The following is a 21,382-nucleotide window of genomic DNA, read 5'->3' on the forward strand; positions in this document are numbered from 1 at the left end:
ACGGGAAGGGACCCAGGAAGACTTCAGCGGGGTTGCTGGCTTCAGGCAGGATCCGTCAGCTCCAGAGCTTCCAAGGACCCAGCTTTTCCACCGTCCCACTTTACCTTCTGCAGAGTCCAGCTCCTCTCCACGGCTGACTTGCCCTGTGGCCCCACAGGAACTGCTGTGTCTCAGCCTCACTAGTTCCTACAGAAAGATTCCCCGTCCCAGAAGTCCTGAGACTCCCTCTGCTTAGAGCCAACCCCTGCCTGGGTCGTCCGCTGTACCCCCAGGAGACAGGACAGAGTCAGCTTCCCCAGAACAATGTAGATCTCTTTCGGGAGGACAGGGGAGGTCACGTAGGATGGGAGAGAGGAGGGTGCATCAGCATGTGGCCACAGATGGGCCCAGGTACCCATCGGGCAGGGGCATCTCGGGGAATAGAGCTCGAGGTGCGAGGCACCTGTCACAGGGTCGGCAACCCTGGAGAGGCAATCATTCTTGTTGCCACTACGTACAAAAGACCATCATGGGAAAGAGGAATGAGATTGAATTTGTGGTCCCCAAAGATGAAACTAAGGTCCATAAATAGAAATCCCAAAGAGACGGGTTTGATTCCATCTAACAAAAATGTCGAGCAGCTGTCATTGTCCTCTGTGAGCCTCCCGTCACTGGAGGGGAACAAGGCGGATGAGGAGCTCAGCTCAGGGCAGCGGTAGAACGAGGCGTGGAGCCGTTCTCTGAGGTCGGCAGGATTCCGGGATTCTCGCTCTAAGGGCGGTCCGCAAGGCAGAACCAGGAAAAAGAGGTCATTATCTCTTAAAAAAAAAAAATTTTAACCAAGGCCTCAGAAGCATGTAAGAAAAGAGAATTAAGAGCTTAAAAGTCCCTGAGCCTGACAATCTGGTCCCGAGGGCGAGGGGGACGAGACACAGACACATCCAGGAGCAGACGGCAGAGCGGCTCGCTGCAAGCTTGGGGCTGGGTGAGGTCTCCTCCTGGGACCCAGGAGCAGGGGACGGAGGAGGGATGGGCACACACCGCGGCCCATCCTGGGGGGCTTCCCCTGCAGTCTCTAGCCGGGAAGCCAGGCCAGAGCTCAGGACTGTGGGAAGAGGACAGAGGTGAGGGACAGCCAGGAACAGCCTCTCCGGGGACCCAGGACATCGTCCTGTGTGCACAGACGCTGGCGGTGGGCACCAGGAAGACAAGGTCAGATACCCATTCAGGGTCCCCAACATCTAGCCACAGTTAGCTTTCCAAGCCTGGTTCTCACACCGGCCACCCTCAGCCCCCAGGTCCTGGCACCCCTCCTTTGCCTCGCTGACTCCACGAGCTTTCCCCACACTCCGACTCCCTGCCTTCCGGCCACTTCTCTGCCCTTCATTGCTTTTTCCAGATGCCAGCTTCCCCCAGGGTCTTCCCCGGGCACCGCATCCACCAGCCGTCTCCCTAAAATCGGAGGCTCCCCAGCACACCATAACGCCTGGTGGAGAGACTGCGTCCCCCCCAAATGTGATTACGGCCCCCCGCCCCTGCACCCAACTCCCCAAGCGGGGTGTCTGGGTCATACTCCACAGCAGGTCATGGCTCCGGGAATGGGCTGGGAAGGGCTGGGGAAGTTACGTGACCTCCTGGAGGGCCCTTCTCTCCCCATCTACAAAACAAGGACTCTAACGGTACAGGATGGATGGAGTTTGGTGAGGAAAGAGAATGATGTAGCAAAGCCCGCAGGGAGGGTGATTCACGCTCACTGCTGTCCTCAGTGATGAGCACGAGTGTTTGTTCTGCATTTCTCAGAGCCGCTCCAGCACCCAAGGCCGCGAGAGATGCATGGAATTTACGATGCCGTGGCTGGGGGGAGCGGTGGAGGAGAAGGGCAGGGAGACGAGTGATTTAGCTGCTCCGTCAATACTCACGGAGCCCCTGCTACGGGCCAGCTCTGGCGAGAGAAGCGGGGACTGTCCCCACCGTGATGGAGAAGCAGCCCCATAACGTGAAGGCGGTTCCCCCAAACTCCAAGGAGTTCAAACCAGGATCACACCACCCACCTCCTTGAAGCATGAGAGAGGTAAATTCAGGACAAGAAGAAGATAGTCCTGCCCTCCCGGCTGCAAATGAGCTTCCAGAAGTTGCTCCTGCCAGAGATGGTGTAGGGTCAGTCCAGAAACTGCACCCGGGGGAGTTCTGAGACAGTCTCAAGGTCACCCCAGTCACCGAGTCTTCAGGAAGCCTGAGGCTCTGACACTCCGGCTCCCACCTTCTGGCTGGCCACCCCTGAGCCGGTCACTCAGCCTCTCTGGGCAGCAGCTTAGAAGCCTCAGCCCTGACATTCTGGCTCCCTGGGGAGCCTGGGAGGCAGAAAATTTGGGGCTCCTCCTGCCGTTGCGGGTGATGGGCATAGGCACAGCCACACCCAGAACGGCACCTTCTCCTAGCTTCGGCAGTGCCGAGATGCCACTGCCATGGCCCACCCTGGCTCCGGAGCACACGTGAGACCCAAGCACCCGCTAAACACCCAGAATTCGCTGGGGGCCAAGCTAGTTTCCAACAGAGGCTGGTACCATAGACTAGAGTGTGTTCCATGGACATCTGTGTGTAAAAAGGAAACACAGCCTTCTTTTGACCCTGATCGTTCAAGGGACATGTGGATTTGCAGTGGTTGGCATTTATTGAGTACCTACTGTATGCACCCCACGCCCATTCTCTCTGTTCCTGCAATGCCTCCACGAAGCCGCTATTGTCCCTATGATAGAGACGGGGAAGTGGAGGAAAGAATAAATAATGGGCCCAAAGGACACAGCTCAGAAGTGGCAATGCTGGGATAGAAACTGAAGGAAATCTTCTTTCTTGGAGGACCTCTGGAAACGAAAGGGAAACTCATTCACTTCACCCAAGTGCGTTTTATTCCCACACATTTATGAAGCAGCCCCAGTGTCCAGCCGTTACTCAGAGAAGCTGGGTCCCGAGCTCTGAGGGAGTCTGGGCGGTGAGGCACAGACCTGTGGGCAGCTAGTGACTGCCCTCCCCCTCATATCGGGGAAGACATCCCTCCACACCAGCCTCAGCCCAGCCCTCTCCAGGGTGTCCTTCCCTCACTATGCAAACAGGACTGAAGGGGAAGGAGCCTGAACCCGCAGACACCAACTGTGACCACCAGATGGCGACTGTCAGCTGCCTGAATCCATCTCTGCCTTGGAGACCAACAGGTCACCCTGGGTGGTTTTCCTAGAATGGGGAAGAGCTATAGGGAAAGCGGGTAAACGTGGCCAGGATGCAGAGAACCTGGGGGGAGGAGGTCAAATCAAAGCAGGGTGAAGAGGTGACTGTTAGAGACGGTGTCCCTGTGCCCAGCTGGGGTTGAATAAGCAAGCCCCCAAACCACAGGCTCCATCACCCGAAGCTAAAGCCTCCGGCCTCCTGGGCAGCTCCACAGTTGGAGCTAGTCCTTCCCCATGGTGTAGCCCTGAATCATGTTGCTGAAATAGACTTGTGTGTTGCGCTCCGGGTAGAAGAGGACCATGTAGCATTTGGGACCAAAGTAGCCCAAGCTGATGCCCAGAAGGTTGAGCACAGTGAACAAGAGGTCCAGGATGGTGACCAAGACCCCCTCGTAGACAGACATGAAGGTGCACAGGGAGATGGAGGAGGTGAAGTAGAAGGTCATGCAGAAAGTGATGAACTTGGCCTCGTTGTAGTTGGTGGGCAGCTCCTTGCCCATGTAGGCGAAGCTGAAGCCAGCCACGGACAGGAGCAGGTCCAGGCTGGTGTTGAACAGCAGCGCCTTGCGGTAGTTGCAGGACAGAACCATGATCTTGGGGTCATCGGGGTCGGGGCGGGCGGTAGGGTTGGCGCTCATGACCAACACGTTGCCCACCGTGATGACCACCTTGAGCGCCGTGAAGGACGCCACGAAGACATAGGGCCCGTGATAGCGCACCCAGGAGCTGTAGGCGCGCGGGAGGCGCCGGGCCATCTTGAAAATGCAGACAATCTGGAATGAGCGCACGGTGATGCAGGAGATGCAGATGGTGAAGCAGAGGGTGAAGAAGGTCTGGCGGCAGAGGCACGTGAAGAACGTGGGCCGCCCTACGTACGTGGGGACCATGGCGTAGGCCAGCAGCAGCGGCACCAACATCAGGAAGCACATGGGACCCCCGGCGGAGCGAACCATGGGTGTGTGCAGGTGTCTCCAGAAGACCACCATGATGGCCAGCGTGCTGAGGAAGCCCAGGAAGGACAGCATGGCCACGATGATGGTGGAGGCCTCATGCCATTCGAGGAAGGCCAGCCGCCGCTTGAAGCAGGACGTGTCATTCCTATGGGACCACTCGTGACTTGGGCAGGACTGGCAGTCATATTCATCTGCAAAAGCCCAGGGAAGCTTCCTTCAGCCACACCCACCTTGCTGACAGCCACGTCCTCTGCACCTGCACCAGGTCAGGCCTCAGGGATGGGGGCTCGGGGGTGGGCAAGCAAAAGGCAATGCCTACAGTCCTAGCCACCCCTCCCTGCGCCCCTTACATCCACTAGCCCATCCACTCCTCACTGCAAACCCATTCCACAGATGAGGAACCTGAGGCTCATCCAGGCAGCCACAAAAGCTGTAAGTTATAGCCGGTAAGTTACAGAGGCAAGATTTGAACTGAGGTTCCCTTGACTCCGATCATAACAAATGCAATTCCTTCCTTCCAGGACCGTACCCTATGGTGGGATAGACATTTGCACTTGGGCAAAGAATTCATTCAACCAATGCTTTCCCGAGCACGCTCCACGGTGATGAGCGCCTGAGGTAGGAGGCCACAGACGTGGGTAAAACCTAGCCTCCTGTCTTCAGGCTACTGGTCAACCAGGAGAGGAAAAGCCTGTGAAATCATCCAGCAAACTTTGGTTGAGCACCTACTCTGTGCCCTGGGTTCACTAGGTACATGATAAATCCTCTGGTCGATGTCTATATCCACTCAATTTACTAATCAGGGAAGTCATGAACAAAGTAATTGGAGCCCCAACTGTGAACCGTGCTCAACACTAATACGGACAGAGAGAAGACATTGTCCCCACCTTCCTGGACTTTATGGTCTATAGGGGGAACTATTAATTTGTCTAATCAAGGATGTAACTTAATAAATATTCACTGAGCCCACATTATATTCTCTGAACTATGCTAGGCACAGGGAGGTCAGAGAGATAAATCAGATCCTATCCCCACCTGCCGGAAACATTTCTTCTATGGACAGAGACATTCATTCATTCACTCATTCATCCATCCAGTGGACATTCTCTGGTCTGGCTCCCCTGGGTCCTTGGTTGGCTACATGTGTGTGGAGTGGGGATCAGTGGAAGCCTTGCCTGATTGAGGGCTGTTCCTTCTCCCACACTCCCTAACAGTGTGCACTGAGGGTTTTTCTCTACCCCAGCACGTAAGGAGATACCCTGGAATCAGACACGGTCCCTGGGTGAGACTCCAGAAACCCTGCCAAAGATGAAAGGCCCTGAGAGCCCAGGAGAGGGCGGGATGGGGTGGGGCCGGGGTGCAGGTCTGCAAGTCCTACCTGCAGTTCGGTTGAGGAAGGTGCCAGGAAGGCAGTCAAGACACTCGAAGCAGCAGGGATGGATGCCTATGGGCTTCTTCCTTTGCCCAGGTCGGCAGTCTTTGGAGCACATGGACACTGGGATCTAGAGGGAGGAGGAAAGAGATCCTGAGCCCAACTAGTGGGATGCTCAGGGGAGGGAAGCCTGGCCCCTGTCTGGGATGCGGAAGGAGGAGGAACTGCCATTAGAACTGGACTTTGCAGGGACCCTCTTAGTTTGGCCTGCCTGACACCTAAGCTACCTTCTAACAGCAAGCACCCCACTGTTGAGATGGAGACTTCCTGAGGTTGCCAGGCATATAGGATGTGACTCTGGGGTTGCTGACAGTCGCCTGTCTCCACGGAGGGGGAGCACTCCAAAGGAAGGAAATGAGATCTGGAGAGAGACCCTGAATCCAGTCATGCCATGCCTGAAGTCCACACGGTCTACCCCTGGAGTTTTCAATGATGGGACGCAACAGCTTCACTCCCTGCTTCCATCAGCTTCTGCCATGTGTGTCCAAGAGTAGCGTGAACATGGCCTTTGTGGAGGGGCAGGGTTTTCAGATGAACAGAGAACAGAAATGTTCCCTACTTCTAGAGAACAGAGGAGCCCCCACTGATGGTTTGTGGAACACAGGAATGAATTACAAGCAGACGGGACAGTACGGGCAGGGGAATAGAAGGGAGTCAGAAGGTCCCAGGAGAAGGGTGGAGGGTGGGAGAGCCACATCTTGAAGTCTCGTGTGGGACACACTAAGAATGAAGGGGAGGTGGGAAGCAACAGTGGCTCCTGGAGGGGGGCAGCCTGTTTAGATCCAGGTGGGACAAAAATCATTCTGATGCACAAATAAGAGGGTGTTACAAGAATACGTGTGTGAAGGGCCAAGACCCAGACAAGGGGAGCTACAATAGGACCACTTGGCCTCCCTTCTTGCCTCTGACAGGTCACCTGCCTTCCTGCTCCTCCCTTGATGTCCCTCCTGCTCATGGCCATCAGATGACACCTCCAGACGTCTTGTTCTCCTGCCTGAAGCGCCTTCCTGGAAGAACCTCAGGGGCTCTCCATCAGCCAAAAATGAAACATCTGATTCCCTGCCAGCCTCTCCAGGTGGTCGGCAGTCTTCTCTGCCACCCACGGGACCACACACGTGCACCCCAACACACATGCGTGCCTTATCCAGAACTACGGCTTACCACCCCCTCACCATTATTGGTCCCCACCACCACCTTCCAAACCCATCTCTTCACTATTCCCTAAGTGAAGAGTCCACTTGTGGACTCTCAACCTGCCATTCACTCATTCCTTCATTCATTCATTCAAAAAGGTACCGAGCTCATACCAATGCCAGGTGTTGGGAATACAGCAGTGAACCCGGTGAGGCCAAGTCTCTGTTCTTAAGGAATGAATACTTTCATGCAGAAAAGACACTATATACATAGAAATGCTTAACTTGACAGGTGGTGATCAATACCGGGCGGGCAAGTAGAGCCATGCAGTGGGGATGGAAAGTGATAGAGGGGCTGAGTGCACATTTGAAGGGTGAGGGCAGGGCTGGCCTCTCTGAGAAGCTGACCCTGGAGCAGAAACCCAAAGGCTGTGAGGAACCAACCCACGAAGAGGTCTGTGCAGGCTGAGGGAACAGCATATGCAAAGGCCCTGTGGCAGGGGGCACGTGGCATGGTCGCTGAGCAGGAAGCCCCACAGAAGTTGAGTACAATGAACACGAAGGACAGGACAGATCGATTCAAAGAGGTGGCATCCATACTCAGGCTTTTACTCCAAATGAAGTGAGAAACTATGATAGGATTCCACGCAGAGGAGCGGCAGGACCCGACTTCCTTTCCACAGGACTGTCCTGGATTTCTTGTTGACCTTAAACTATGAGGGATGAGAGCGGAAGTGAGAGCGCAGGTAGGATACCGTCCCAATAGCCTGGGAGAGAAACGTTGGTGGTTCTAGATAAACAGGCAGCCACAGAACAGAGAAGGGGACAAAACACTTGCGAAAGAGATGAAGACCTGAGTCAATGGGAAGACATTCCACGTTCATGCCTTGGAAGACTTAACACATGTCAATACATGTCAAGACCACCCAAAGCAACCTGCAGATTGAGTGCACTCCCTATCAGAACCCCAGTGACTTTATGTATGTATGTATGTATGTATGTATGTATGTATGTATTTATCTATTTATTTTTGCAGGAATAGAAAAGCCCATCCTGAAATTCAGATGGAATCTCAAGGGACCCTGAAGACCCAAAACACTTCCTGAGAAAGAACAAAGCTAGAGGACTCACATTTCCTGATTTCAACACCTACTATGATACTATAGTAAAATAATAAATATAAATAAATAAAAATATAGTATCAAAGCACTGGGGGGTATGGACATAAGGACAAACATACAGACCGATAAAATAGAACAGAGTCCTGACACGAACCCTCACCCATACGGTCAAGCGATTTCTGACAGGAGTTCTAAGACCATTCGTGGGGGAAAGATCATTTTTCCAATGAACGGTGCTGGGAAAACTGGATATCCACGTACAAAAGAATAAAGTTGGACTGAACGCTGTATACGATTACCTCAAAATGGATCCGTGACTTCAGTGGTAGACGTAAAACCACAGAAACAGTGAGAAGAAAACATAGGGAACAAGTTTCATGAAGCTAGATCTGGCAATGATGTCCTGGATAGGATTTTGTGAAAATTTAAAAACTTCTGTCCATCAAATGACACTACCAAGAGAGTAAAAAGGCAACCCACAGAATGGGAGACAACACTTGTAAATCATATGCTTGACAAGGGATTAATATCCAGAATATAAAGACAACTCCTAGAATGTAGTAACGCAATTCAAAATGGACAAAGCACTTGAATAGGAATCCCGCCAAAGAAGAGATAGAAATGACGAATGAGCACTTGAAAAGATGCTCAGTCATTAACCAGTAGAGAAATGCAAATCAAAACCACAGCGAGAGATGCCTCCCACCCATTAGGATGGCTACTTTGGAAAAAGCAAAAACCCAAAAGAAAACAAAACAAAACAAACAAACAAACAAACAAAAAACAGAACACAAGAGGTCTTGGCAAGGACGTGGAGGAACCAGAACCTCTTGTCCACAGCTGGGAATGTGAAATGGTGCAGCCATTATGGAAAGCAATATGGCGGCCCCTCAAAAATTAAGAAGAGAATTAACACGTGATCCACTTTCCACTTCCGGGTCATGCTCAAAAGAATTGAAAGCAGGGTCTCAAAGAGATATTTGTACACCCAGGCTGACAGCGGCATTATTCACAATAGCTTAAAGGTAGGCGCACCCCAAGTGTGCCCATTGATGGATGAACAGAGAAGCAAAATGTGGTATTTTTTATTGGATTATGATTATTCATAATCATATAATCATAATCCATTGATTGAATGGATTATTTGGTCTAAAAAGGAAGGGAATTCTGACACACACTACAAAATGGATGAACCTCGAGGACATGATACTGAGGGACATAAGCAGGTCACAAAAAGACAAATACCATGTGATTCCATTTACAGGAGGTTCTTAGTCACATTCACAGAAACACAAAGAAGACAGGTGGTTTCCAGGGCTGGGGAGAGGCGGGAATGGGGGCTTGGTGTTTAACAGGTATAAAGTGTCCATTCTGTAAATGACGAGGTCTGGATGTAAAGGCTGGTGGTCCTAGCACAACAATGTGAATGTACTCAAGACCACCGAACTGTGCCCTTCAAGATGGTGAAGATGTAAACTATTTATGTATATCTTGCTGCAATAAAAAAAAATTTTTAAAAACTTTGGAAAAAACTGGACAAGAAGGTGAATGTTATGTTATAGGTTTTTTTTTTTAACCATAATTTAAATTCGTTTAAATTAATATATACCAAAGCGAAGGGGCGCCGGGGTGGCTCAGTGGGTTCGAGCCTCTGCTTCGGCTCAGGTCATGATCCTAGGGTCCTGGGATTGAGCCCCACAGGGGCTCTCTGCTCAGCAGAGAGCCTGCTTCCCCGCTCCCCCGCATCGCCTGCCTCTCTCCCTACTTGTGATCTCTGTCTGTCAAATAAATAAAATCTTTAAAATATATATACACCAAAGTTTAAAGAACGCAGTGAACATAGCACTTAGAGGGATAGATAGAGCTCTAAATGCCTACTGAAAGCAGAAGAAAAGTCTCAGATCAGAGGGAGACACGAGAAGTAGGGGCTCCACCTGGGACCCCGCTGCAGCAAGCAGGGGCTGTGGGGGGTCCGCTCAGTTCCCACTGGAGGGACTGGGCTGGCTGCTGCCCTTCCACTGGGCTGGGGGAAGGACAGCTTCACGGTGAGCACAGCAAGGTGCAGATATCCCTGTGGGCTCCCTCACGTCTTCTCAAACCTCCTTTTAGTCCTGCCACAGCAACAGCGACAGCATCGTGTGGGAGCTGCCTATCAGCATCTCACCTAAGCAGCACTCAGTCTCTTTCGCTCTCTGCCCTGGGGCCAGGGTATGAGATGCTCGTGGGAAACTGCTGGGCACTCATGCATGTGTGACTCGGAAGCACAAGGGAGTTAATGCTCCATGGGGTGACCCTTGACCACAGCAGATGGGGGTGGGGTGGTACAGACCCATGGATCCATCCCATCCTCTTCCCTCTCTTGGGGACAATTCTAAAGTGGCAGTTCAGAAGGTTCTGGTAAGACTCAGCTCACAGCACAGCCAGAGAACTGTGTTCTCTTCTACTGATGTTCCCTGTGTCCCTAATGAACTCCCCCCCATCACCTACTCCTGGTCCCTCATATCTTGGAACAAAATGTCTGTGCATAAACCCTTGCCTCAGGCTCTGCTTTCCAGGAGAAACCCAGGCGAAGACACTGTTATTTGTTGAATTGCCTCCCCTCAAAATTCAAATGTGACCTTATTTGGAAATAAGATCATTGCAGATATAATTAGTCAGGATGAGGTCCTAGCAGAGTCAGGTGGGCCCCTACTCCAAAGCGACCAAAGTCTTTATAAAAAGGGACATTGGGAGACAGACACACCCACAAGGAGAAGGCCATATGGAGGTGATGGCAGAGGTCGGGGGAGTCAACCCCAGCCAAGGAAAGCTGGCAATGGCCAACCAATCACTAGGAGGTGGGAGAGAGAGGCCCAGAACATTCTTCCTCACGCCCTAGAAAACCAACTCTCCTGACATCTTGAGCTGAACTGCCAGCCCCCAGATCTGGGAGAGAGTACATCTTCATTGTTTCAGCCCTGCCCCCCGCCCCCCAACTGTGGTCTCTTGGGACCACAGACTCATAAATTAAGGGAGACACCAACCCAACTGACGGCATCAAAATCCACACGAAGTGCAGGAACCAGCAGCACCCAGCATCGCAGAAACAGGGTGGAGAGTGTGGGGGGGGTAGGCAGGATGCCGATGAAGGCCCCTCAAGCTTTTATATCCCCACCCCCTCCACACCAGACTGGGTCTCCGACCCTCCCCACACCCCCGCCATCGCCATCCTGACAGCTTGTCTAAGAGGGTAAAACAAAGGAGCTTTCAAATCACAGATGGCAGGCACAGCGGAGGGTCCGGGGACCGCACCAAAAGCGTGAGCATTGGTTGATACGAGAAATGACATCCTTAGCACACGCGTGGCCAGCAAACGTTCACTTGGCACAGCTCCTGAGCCCCTGGGTCCAGAGAAGCCAGAAAGCCCTAGATGTCCCCAGCGCTTGGTCACTGGGAGGGGCGAGGCCCAGACACTCCCCATACATATAGAGCCCCCACTGGCTATTGATAAGAGATCTCCGGTCCAAAGGGCCCCGGCCACCCCAGCCCGAGCTGGCGCCCAGCCCCAGGCCTCGGCGCCCCCGCAGCCATCGGAGAGCTGACCGTGTTGTTGGCGGTGTGCCAGGAGACGTTGTGGCCCATCTTCAGCTGCCGCAGCGCAGGGTAGTAGGAGGCAATGCTCAGGAACGGGTTCTGGCTCAGGTCCCATTGCCATTGGATGACCTCCAGGCTCATGAGCAGGTCCCCTTGCTTGTCAAAAAAGATTTTGTGGCCCAGGAGGGTGAAGTTGACCTTCCAGATTTCCTGAAGTAGCTAAAGGGGCCAAAGGGACACAAAGGGAGCATGGCATCAGAGCCCGGGCCAGACCTGGGGTAAGTTCTCCCACCCCTCTAGCCTTGATTTCCACAGCTGCACATAGGACTGTGCAGGCGGCCTTCGAGGGCAGTGGCTGAGAGTGCCGGCTCTGGTCTCAGATACCTCTGGGTTTAGACACCAGCGTTGCCACCTGCTTGAGGCCTTGGACCTGCCGCTTGACCTTCATGAGCCCCGGTTTCCTCTTCAGCACAGTAGGACAACACAAACCATGTCTCCTGGGCTCTGAAGCCATCAGTGAGTTAACCTGTGTTGGGAACTTAGCACAGTGCCTGAAAACTAGTAAGTTCTAGTGGCTCAGTGGGTTAAGCCTCTGCCTTCAGCTCAGGTCATGGTCTCAGGGTCCTGGGATTGAGCCCCGCATCAGGCTCTCTGCTCAGCAGGGAGCCTACTTCCCCCTTTCTCTCTGCCTGCCTCTCTGCCTACTTGTGATCTCTGTCTATCAAATAAATAAATAAAATCTTAAAAACAAACAAACAAAAAAACTAGTGAGTACTCACCTCCCGCCCAGGTGTTGATAATATCCCTTCTCCCTGGAAGTCACCTCGGCCAACCCTCGGGGACCCAATATCTGGATCCCAGAGCCTGCTGCTTCTCTTACGCACAAGGGTCAGCAGCACCTGTCCCTGTCCCCTGGGTGCTTCCTGCCTCCCCACCATTTGAGGCCACTCTCCAATCTCTCTCTATACCGTCCCCCATCACGCTAAGTAGGCAAAAGCTGGTACAAACTGAAACATGCTTTGATTTGGGCATCCTGGGGCCTGAATTCCAATCTGAGCTCTTTCCTCAATTTGCTGTGTGACTTTGGGCAAGTCACTGAACCTCTCTGGGCTGACCCCAAAAGAACTTCCAGCTTAGATACTCCATCAGTCTGGCTCCTAGATTTTCCCTCCATAAATTAGAAAGTCTATTGAGCTATATCTCAGGAGTCCGGACCTCCCCTCCCCTCTAGGACCGACAGACAGATAGCCAAGGACTTCGGGGCCCTAGCCTTCTCCCCACCCTGCGCAGGGAGTGAGGTCCTGGCTCTGGAAGCTTCTCTGGAATTTGCTCATGTTGCTAGGACTGAGGGCAATGGTTTTGGGAGTTGAGAGGAGGGAGACTCCTCCCAAGTGGTCCTGCCTCTTTGGACCGGAGTCAGAATGATGGAGGCCCAAGGTTCTGGTGTCCAGGTCCTATCCCCACACGGCCCTGGCCAGGCTGGGCTGAGCAACCTGGGATTCCAGGGCTCCAAGGTAAGGGGTCGCAAAGGATCATCGCTGGGATGTCTGGGTGGCTCAGTTGGTTAAGCATCTGCCTTGGGCTCAGCTCATGACCCCAGGGTCCTGGGACGGAGTCTTGAATCAGGCTCCTGATGCTTCTCCTTTTGCCTGCCTCTCCCCCTGCTTCTGCTCTCTCTCTCCCCAACAAATAAATAAGTAAATCTTTTAAAAAGGAAGGAAGGGGGCGCCTGGGTGGCTCAGTGGTTAAGCCGCTGCCTTTGGCTCAGGTCATGATCTCAGGGTCCTGGGATTGAGTCCCGCATCGGGCTCTCTGCTCAGCGGGGAGCCTGCTTCCTCCTCTCTCTCTCTCTGCCTGCCTCTCTGCCTACTTGTGATTTCTCTCTGTCAAATAAATAAATAAATAAATCTTTAAAAAAAAAAAAAAAAAGGAAGAAAGGCAGGCAGACGGGCTTTTTATAAAACAAAATGATTAGACCTGAAGAGTCTGAGAAGTACGTGTAAGTCCTACCTCTGTGATTCCATAAACGTCGGAACGTTTTCCCTGGGATTGCCAAAGCCCCCCCCCCTCCCATTCACCAGCCAGGATTTCCCCAGCCTGCCCTGAGCACACCCCCATGCCCCAACGCCACCGGCAGTGCGTCCCCCAGCTCCCTCCCCAAGTCTCCCCATCATCCAAGGCCTCTCCCTCTGCCTCATCCCCCCCACCCCAGGGCTGCCCTTCCCTCCAGCCCCCTGTCCCCACCCCTGTGCATTGCCACCCCACCCCCCCACCCCCACCCCATCGCTCCCTAGCGAGGTGATCATCACTTCTTTGAACCTATCTGTGGGAGAGCCATCATCGACTCACTGTGTCTACTCACAGCATGTCTGGGGATCCAAGGCAACTGACATAAAGGGGTTAGTTAGCACACAGTAAGTGCTCATTCACTCGTTCCTCAGTAAATATTCACCGAGAGTCAGCTCGGAGCCAGACCCAGTTCCAGCAGCTGCCTAGACCGCACTGAGCAGGACTGAAAGGTCCCTGCTCTCTCGGGACTACATGTGAGGGGAGGAAGGAGGCAGGGTAGGGAGTAGCCAATAAACACGAAAACAAGTAAATAAACTATTACAATAGAAACAATGTAGGGTACGTGTTATGACAAAAATCAATCGGGTGGCTCTCCCAGTCATAGTGGAGGGTCTGGCACAAGAGGGTCCATTAAGGCAAAGCGGAGGGAAAGCTGGAGCCCAGCTCACACTCTTACCGAGCCACACCCCCTGTATGGCATCCAGGTCTAACGTGTCCGCACAAAGCGCATCATTTCCTAATTCCCACAGTGACACTGTCCATGCCCGTGAAAGGCCTGGGTGACATTCACACGGGCTGCGCTGGGCTCCCTGCTCCACCGGTAGGGGAGGAAAGACGTCGGCTGGTTCTTCATCACGGCTCTTGGCACTCACGGCTGGGAGAGCTGAAGAGTGCGGTGGGCAAACCATGGGGGGCGGGGGCCAAAGGGCCGACCAGCGTTCAAAGCCGTGGTCTGCCCCTTACCACTGAAACCATCCCTCATGGGTCACCTTGACTCCCTGCCTCAGCCTTCCTCTCTGTAGATTACCAACCTCCTGGGACGGCCACGAGTTAGGGCGATGTATACCAGGCGCTCGGCGCCTACTGAGGCTCAAAAAACGGTAAAGCACAAGACACGTGATAATTACGTATATTATTAACATAGCAGCGCATATAATAAAATATAGTATTTCTCTGGCTGGCACTAGAATTTCTTTTTTTTTTTTTTTTAAGATTTTATTTATTCATTTGACAGAGAGAGACACAGCAAAAGAGGGAACCTAAGCATGGGGAGTGGGAGAGGGAGAAGCAGGTTCCCGCTGAGCAGAGAGCCCGATGCGGGGCTCAATCCCAGGATACTGAGGTCACGACCTGAGCTGAAGGCAGACACCTAACCGACTGAGCCATCCAGGCGCCCCTAGAACTCCTTTTAAAGAATACTTGCATTTTTTCAAAAAAATCAAGCACTTGGTGTTGCAAGGTTGGGCTCTGAGATTATGGGGTAGGATACAAATAAAGACGTTAAGAGAAGGGAGAATATTTACAGAATTAACTAAGTTGCTCTGTGAAGGAAGTGAACAGATATTTGGGATCGGGGGATCCAGGAAAAGGGAGGAAGGGGAGAATACAGACAGAATATACGCAAAGTTTGGGGGAGCCTGAACGCCAAACTATGAAAAAGCCAAGGGACCATTCAAGCAGAGAGATGCTGGAGAGCAAGGTACGAAGTGAGTATCTCTGATGTAAAGCCCCTCCACTCCGACAGAGCCTCAGGAAAACCTTCTAGCCCCACGAAGACCTCCTGGTTTAGAGTGTGTGTGTGTGTGTGTGTGTGTGTGTGTGTATGTATGTGTGCACGTACACGCGCGCACATCAGAAAAACACAAATTGAAACTGCAAGTCTGAATCCAGACAACACGAACCTAGAACAAGAGAAGATACATAACCCTGATGGAGAGAATACACCAGTCGACCCCCAGGGTCTCCAGCCCGGCGGGAGAGAGAGAGACGCCGGCAGGGGACCTGGGACGCCTGTGGCCTCCCAGACTTCCTTCCAGGAAATCTCACCCAACTCTCCTCCCAGCACAAGCCGTCTTGGATGGCAATGATTACATAAATTGAAAAAAGGAGTTTTGTTACCATCAAGGACTTCTGTCCGGTTCTGTGCGTCTGGACGCAGGGCGTGGTCCTATGGCCTCTCCCACCAATTTGCCCAGAACGCAGCAAGAGACGGGAAGGCTAGCGCAGAGCATGGGCACCAGCGGTTTCCATGGCAACCACTCCATACCTGCCCCAGGGTGGGGGGCCCTGACTACCCACGGGCGGGGCCTCACCTCCCAGGGGTAGACCACCCTCTTGGAGCAGGTGGTCCGGGTGCAGCGGAGGAGACTGTGTAGAGCATGGGCCACGGCGTAGACAGCCGAGTACACGCTGTAGGCCACACGCTCGCCGGAGAGCGTGAGGATGGTGCTGAAGGACGCGGTGGTGTCCTGGCAGCTGTCGCACTCCTGGTTGCAGGTGGCCCCCAGGCTGGTCCGGGTGGGTGCAGGTGGCCCAGCCTGGGGGGGGCGCATGCGGAACTCGCTGAAGCCCGGGATGGGCACGCTCTGGGCGGTGACGCCCAGGAAGGTGCCCGTGTTGCGCAGCTCGGTCAGGTTGTGCAGGACCGGGTCGATGGCCCAGGACTCGGAAGCGATCCACACGGCGCCCGTGAAGTTCTGGCGGAGCACCTCGCGGAAGAAGTTGTGCAGGGCCAGGTCGGGCGAGAACAGGACCACGATGCGCGCCGAGCTCTGCTGTATCTTGTCCACGATGGCCTCCAGGCGCTGGCGCTCCCACGGCGTCACCTCCTGGTTGGGCTGCGGCATGGGCAGCGTCTCCTGGAAGGCGATGCAGATGTCGCGGGTGGCCAGGCGCGTGTTGAGCAGCTGGCCGTTGTAGCGGCCGTAGTCATCGCTGCTCACCAGCAGGATGATCCAGTTCCAGCGGAAGTAAAGCATGAGCTGCACCATGGCCTCGACCTGGTGGTCCGCGCCCGGCACCGTGCGCAGCAAGGAGGGGAAGCGGTTCTTGTCGCGCAGCTCGTCACTGATGGCGCTGTAGGTGATCTGCCCGACGGGACGGCCGCCAGTGTGAGCGAGGGGCTCCCCAGGCCACTGTCGCCCCACCTGGGTCCCCACAGCATCGCCTCATCCTTCCCGCCGCGGTCTCTGCTGACCGTGGCAGCCAGGGGACCCAGCGCACAGGGTCAGTCCCCTCACCTCTACGCTCAAAACCCTTCAACAGCTCCAAAAGTCACTCAGGGACAGCCAGAGTCCTCACGGGCCCCCAAGGGGCTCCATCACGGACCCCAGCCCTCACCTCTCTGACCTCATCTCCTCCTACTCTCCCTGGGGTCCCAGTTCTGCTCAAGGGTCCTGTGAATGCACCAGGCACCAAACGGCCTCTCCATTCTCTGTCTCCTCGTCCCGGAGGGCTCTTCCTGACACCCACATAGCTCGCTCCCCCCTTCACCTCCCTTGGGTCTTTGTCCAACGGTCACTGAGACCCGCCTGACCACCCTGCTGGAAACTGCAGTGCCCCCTACCCTTTCTACCTGCTCACGGACCTGTCCAGCCTTCCTCACCTGCTTGCCTTTTGCTTCTGTGCACTGCCCTCCCCACTTCCCAGCAGCCTTATCATGTGGTTACTGACATGGCCTGTCTCCCCCAGGAGATGGGCTCTTATGTTTCATTCCTTGCTGTATCCCCAGCCCCACAACAGTACCTAACACAGGAGGTGCTCAGGAAATATTGGTCAAATGAATGAAAGAATGAGTTACATCCTGAACTAGATGCCTCACGTAAGTATACTAACATTTACTAAGCACCCACCATGGGTCAGACCCTTGGAGTTTACATAATAAAAATGACAGCAAAAATGATAGTATTTGTAACTATCTACCTTCTGTGAGCTATCTTCTTATGCTAGCTGTTCCTTAATGCATGAAAATCTCAGGCCAATGCTGGTCGCAGCATTTTCAATCATGAGGACAAAGACACCGTAACAATACCAATACGAATGGCCTTTTTTTGAGGACCTACTGTGTGGCAGACCCTATGCTAGGCAACCATATGGGATAATAGAACTTTCTGAGTCTTCGTTTTTGCGCAAGGTACTTTACATAATGACCATTGCATCATCGACAAGCCACTGTACCCCACAGACTCCAGAGAGGTTAGACACTTTAACCTTCAGATAATCCTGGGATGGAACTCTTAACTCTTATCATCCTATTGTACAATTGGGGAAGCTGAGACTCAGAAGGGTTAAGAGATTTGCTCAAGGCCTCACAATAGCCAAGACTCAGAGCCAAGGTGCACAACCCAAGCTCTTAACCAATCAGCCAGGCTGCATTCCCAGGGCTGGGGCTGACATCCCAACCCTGCTTCCTGCCTCCTCCTACCCCCATTACTATGGGGGGAAGTGAGCCCTCTGGACAACCACTCTTCCGCGCCCTCCCCACCTCCTTCCCCCAGGAGCCAGGGGCCTCACCTGCGGAAGGAGGAAGAGGGATAGGAAGTGGGCCACGATTGTGGTGGACTCGGAGTTGTCGGGGCCAATGACGGCCACCACGCGGGGCACATAGTGGCTGTAGTCCTCCTGGATGGGCAGGGAATAGTCTTCCCGAGCCAAAAAGTAGAGCACGGGCTGGATGTTGTTGGAGATGTAGCAGACGTCCACCATCTCATAGCCCAGCAGCACACCCGGCAGCAGGCTGCTCTGATTGTTGATCTCCTCCACCGCAAAGCGCATGGCCTGCAGTAGGTTGTAGCCCAGCACCTTCATTTCATACCTGGGGGGGAGGGGCCACATGGGGTGGGGTGGGAAGCATGTGCAGAGTGAGAAGGGAAAGGGACGCGAGAGCCAGCTTGTTCCCTCTGCCTCCCATAGGAAAACCCAGGAGCTGTCCCAGAAGGAGCCACTCCAGAAGATTCTGGCATTTTTATCACATCATGGTCCCCATACCATACCAAATCTCTAGAATCACCGTCATCCCTATGACCACCTCTGACACTGTGATCTTTGTGGCTACCATCAGTCACTACCATTGTCACCACTATGGCCTTCCCCATGATCTCTACCACCATTCAACCAATACCCACCAATGTGATCACCATTACCCACTACAATCTCTGTCATCACTAGAGTCGCCGTCATACCTACTATTCCTAGGAAAATATCATCACCTCTGCCATCACTAAAACCACGTGTCTGTGACCACCACTACGAATGCCACCATCACTGCCAGACCATCATCTTCATCATATCATCGCCATCATCATCTTCACCAACATCATTGTCATCAAGGGTATCACCGCCATCACCACCACCATCATTGTTATCATCTTCATCACCATCCCCCCCACTGTTACCACCATCATCATCTTCATCACCATCATTACCACCATCTTCCCCACCATCACCACCACCACCATACTCACCACCATCACTGTCACCACCATCACCACCACCACCATCATCACCATACTCTTCACCATTTGCATCATCACCAATATTACTGCTACCAACATCATCAACATCACCACTCTCACCACCGTCACTTCATTGGACTCCCCACCATTATCACAGGCATCAGAACGTTCAAGAATGTGCTCAGTACCATCCCTGGCACCATCACCCTCCCATTCTCAAACCAGCACATCACCTCCCCCACCATCACGTACAGGGTGCATTTCTTAGAGTCAGCCCTTTATCATCTCCTTTGCACACTCTTTCCTTCATCCCTCTCTCTCAGATTATCTTCGCCTTCTCTGCACCAGGTCACTAATTCAAATCTCATGCTTGCATGAAGGCGGCTCACCTAATCTGGAGCGGTGCCGCCACCCCCATGGGGCTCACAGGGGAAGGGCGAGCAAGGGAAATCCCTTGCAGTCCTGGAAACACCCCCCACCCACCACCACCACTGCGTAACCCGCAGTCCTAGGGAAATGCAAACCTTCCCCTCCAGCCTGAGAACCTGCTACAGAAAAACCACATTCCTGCCTTCCAAAGGCATACCTGTTGGTTTCTAGACTGAACCTTGACACAGACTCCCTTGCCAAAGTGGGTGGGGGTGGTTTGGATTGTCTCTACAACCCCCCGCCCCCAGGCTCAAGTATCCTATAAGTCTTTACTAAGAGATGTGACACCCAGGCCTCCGTGTTTCAGGACTCAATTGCCGAAGATCTTGGTAACGTGAACTGTGTGGGTTCCCCCTGCAGGCCAGTAGGGGTGATCCAGGACGAGGGATTGGCAATGAATCAGGAGGAGCATTTTGAGCCCTGGGTCACAGCCTGGTCCCCCAAGGACCATGGAACCAGCTCAGGCTTCCCACCCCATCCCCATCACCACGTCCAGCCTCACATGGGAGACTCACTCCTTGCACTGGGGCACCTGCAGGAAGTTGAGGTGGACGATGCCCTTCATGTTGGCATGGAGGGAGAAGAGACCACCCAGGAGGTAATCCCCAGCCAGGTAGAAGTCTGAGTTCTCAGCCGGCGCAGCCAGGACCCACAGCAGGATGAACAGGGAGCAGACCGCCCTGGCCCAGGGTCCCATGGCTGGGAAGTGGGGGTCCCCGGAGGTGGCCCTGCCTCATCAGAGAGCTGGCAGCTTGACACCAGGGGATTTGCACAGACATTTACATAGTGACCGCCCTGCCTTGGCCCTTGGGGCGGGGAAAGCACCTGGGACAAGTAGAGAGGTCTAAGAACTCAGGCAGGAAAAGGAGGAGGCTGGAACTAGGAGGACCGCCTCCCAGGACATGGTGGGACCTGGGTGGTCTGGGAGAACCCCATCTGGAAGTAGAGAAAGCACGTCCTGCTAACTTGGACACTCCCTAGCCTGCCACTTGTTGAAGACCGGTCTCGCGCCCCTAACGTTTCCAACATTTGGGAGTCAGGGACACAAATACTCACCCAGGAGACAGAGCAGGCTGACAAAAGGATCCCAAGCTTCAGACCCTGATCAAGTGGAGGCTGGCATGTGGTAGTTCACATATGGCGTCTGACCCACAGCAGGTGTTCCGGAAGTAACAGCCGTTGTCAATAAGAACCAGGCATCGCGCTGCGTGGTTGCCGTTCACCGTCTCGTTCAATGCTCATGATAACCAGGACCATTACCGGTCCCATTTCACAGATGAGGAAACTGAGGCACAGAGATGTTAAGAAACCCACCCTGGGTGGCACAGCCAGCAAAGCCGGGATTCAAATCCCACAGTCAGATTCTAGGGCCTGGCTCTTCATCTCCATCTTCACACCGTGAAGTTACTTCCTTTGAGAAAAAAACAGCAGCAGCAGCAAAGAGAATGGGGGGTGGGCAGCTTCCCTCTGCCCGCCCAACAATCAGTCAGTCAGCTCTGCTGAGTGAGCCCCCTCGGGGCACCCCCTTTGCACCCAGCTCCAAGAGGCAGGGTACGGTCCAAAAGGAAAGCTGAACATTTCCAAAGTCCAAGGTGACTACCCCAGTGGGATGGAAGGGGGATGGTCCCAGCAAACCAGGCACCCGTTTGAATCAGAGACCCTGTCCATGTAATGCCGTGTTGGTCCTGGCCAGCCCAGACGATGCGTGGCCTGGCAGGAGCCTGGGGGCACCCGGAGGCTCAAAGCAGACAGGTCCCATCAGAGCCCCTGGGGTCCAGGGCTATGAGGAGAGGAGGCTTCAAGACACCAAAAGCTGACCCCAAACCCCACCGTCCTGCCCTGTCCCACTCCAGCCAAGCCCGGCTCCTCCTTCAAGGGCTTCATCATGGGGCAGGGGTCCCAGTCGTCACGGGCACGGCTCACAGCCTTACGTGGCTGACAGGTTCCCACCGACGGCTATGTCCTCATCGAGGCAGCTGGAGACGACATGACCCCGGCCAGCCTGGACTGAACTTCAG

General features: G+C 53.8%; 1 protein-coding gene across 1 annotated transcript; it reads right to left on the bottom strand.

The window, feature by feature from the left end:
- Positions 1-3,421: 3,421 nt before the first annotated feature.
- TAS1R2 (taste 1 receptor member 2) lies at positions 3,422-20,061 on the bottom strand. Its single transcript, XM_059376619.1, has 6 exons — positions 19,880-20,061; positions 17,995-18,295; positions 15,795-16,568; positions 11,422-11,631; positions 5,532-5,655; positions 3,422-4,344 (listed from the first exon to the last, which is right to left on the bottom strand). Exons 1-6 carry the CDS (start codon positions 20,059-20,061, stop codon positions 3,422-3,424), a joined length of 2,514 nt encoding a protein of 837 aa, XP_059232602.1.
- Positions 20,062-21,382: the final 1,321 nt, after the last annotated feature.

Source organism: Mustela nigripes, chromosome 14 (genome assembly GCF_022355385.1).
Source record: "Mustela nigripes isolate SB6536 chromosome 14, MUSNIG.SB6536, whole genome shotgun sequence".
In the NCBI taxonomy this organism is placed as follows: domain Eukaryota; kingdom Metazoa; phylum Chordata; class Mammalia; order Carnivora; family Mustelidae; genus Mustela; species Mustela nigripes.

What these genes read in the sequence shown, in the direction of transcription:
- TAS1R2 (XM_059376619.1), bottom strand. Translation starts at nt 20,061, where the DNA reads ATGGGACCCTGGGCCAGGGCGGTCTGCTCCCTGTTCATCCTGCTGTGG. An exon ending in GGGTGGTCTACCCCTGGGAG is followed by an intron (nt 11,632 to 15,794) that starts GTGAGGCCCCGC and finishes TGGCCCCTTTAG; the next exon opens with CTACTTCAGGAAATCTGGAA. An exon ending in CTTCCTCAACCGAACTGCAG is followed by an intron (nt 4,345 to 5,531) that starts GTAGGACTTGCA and finishes GGGCTTTTGCAG; the next exon opens with ATGAATATGACTGCCAGTCC.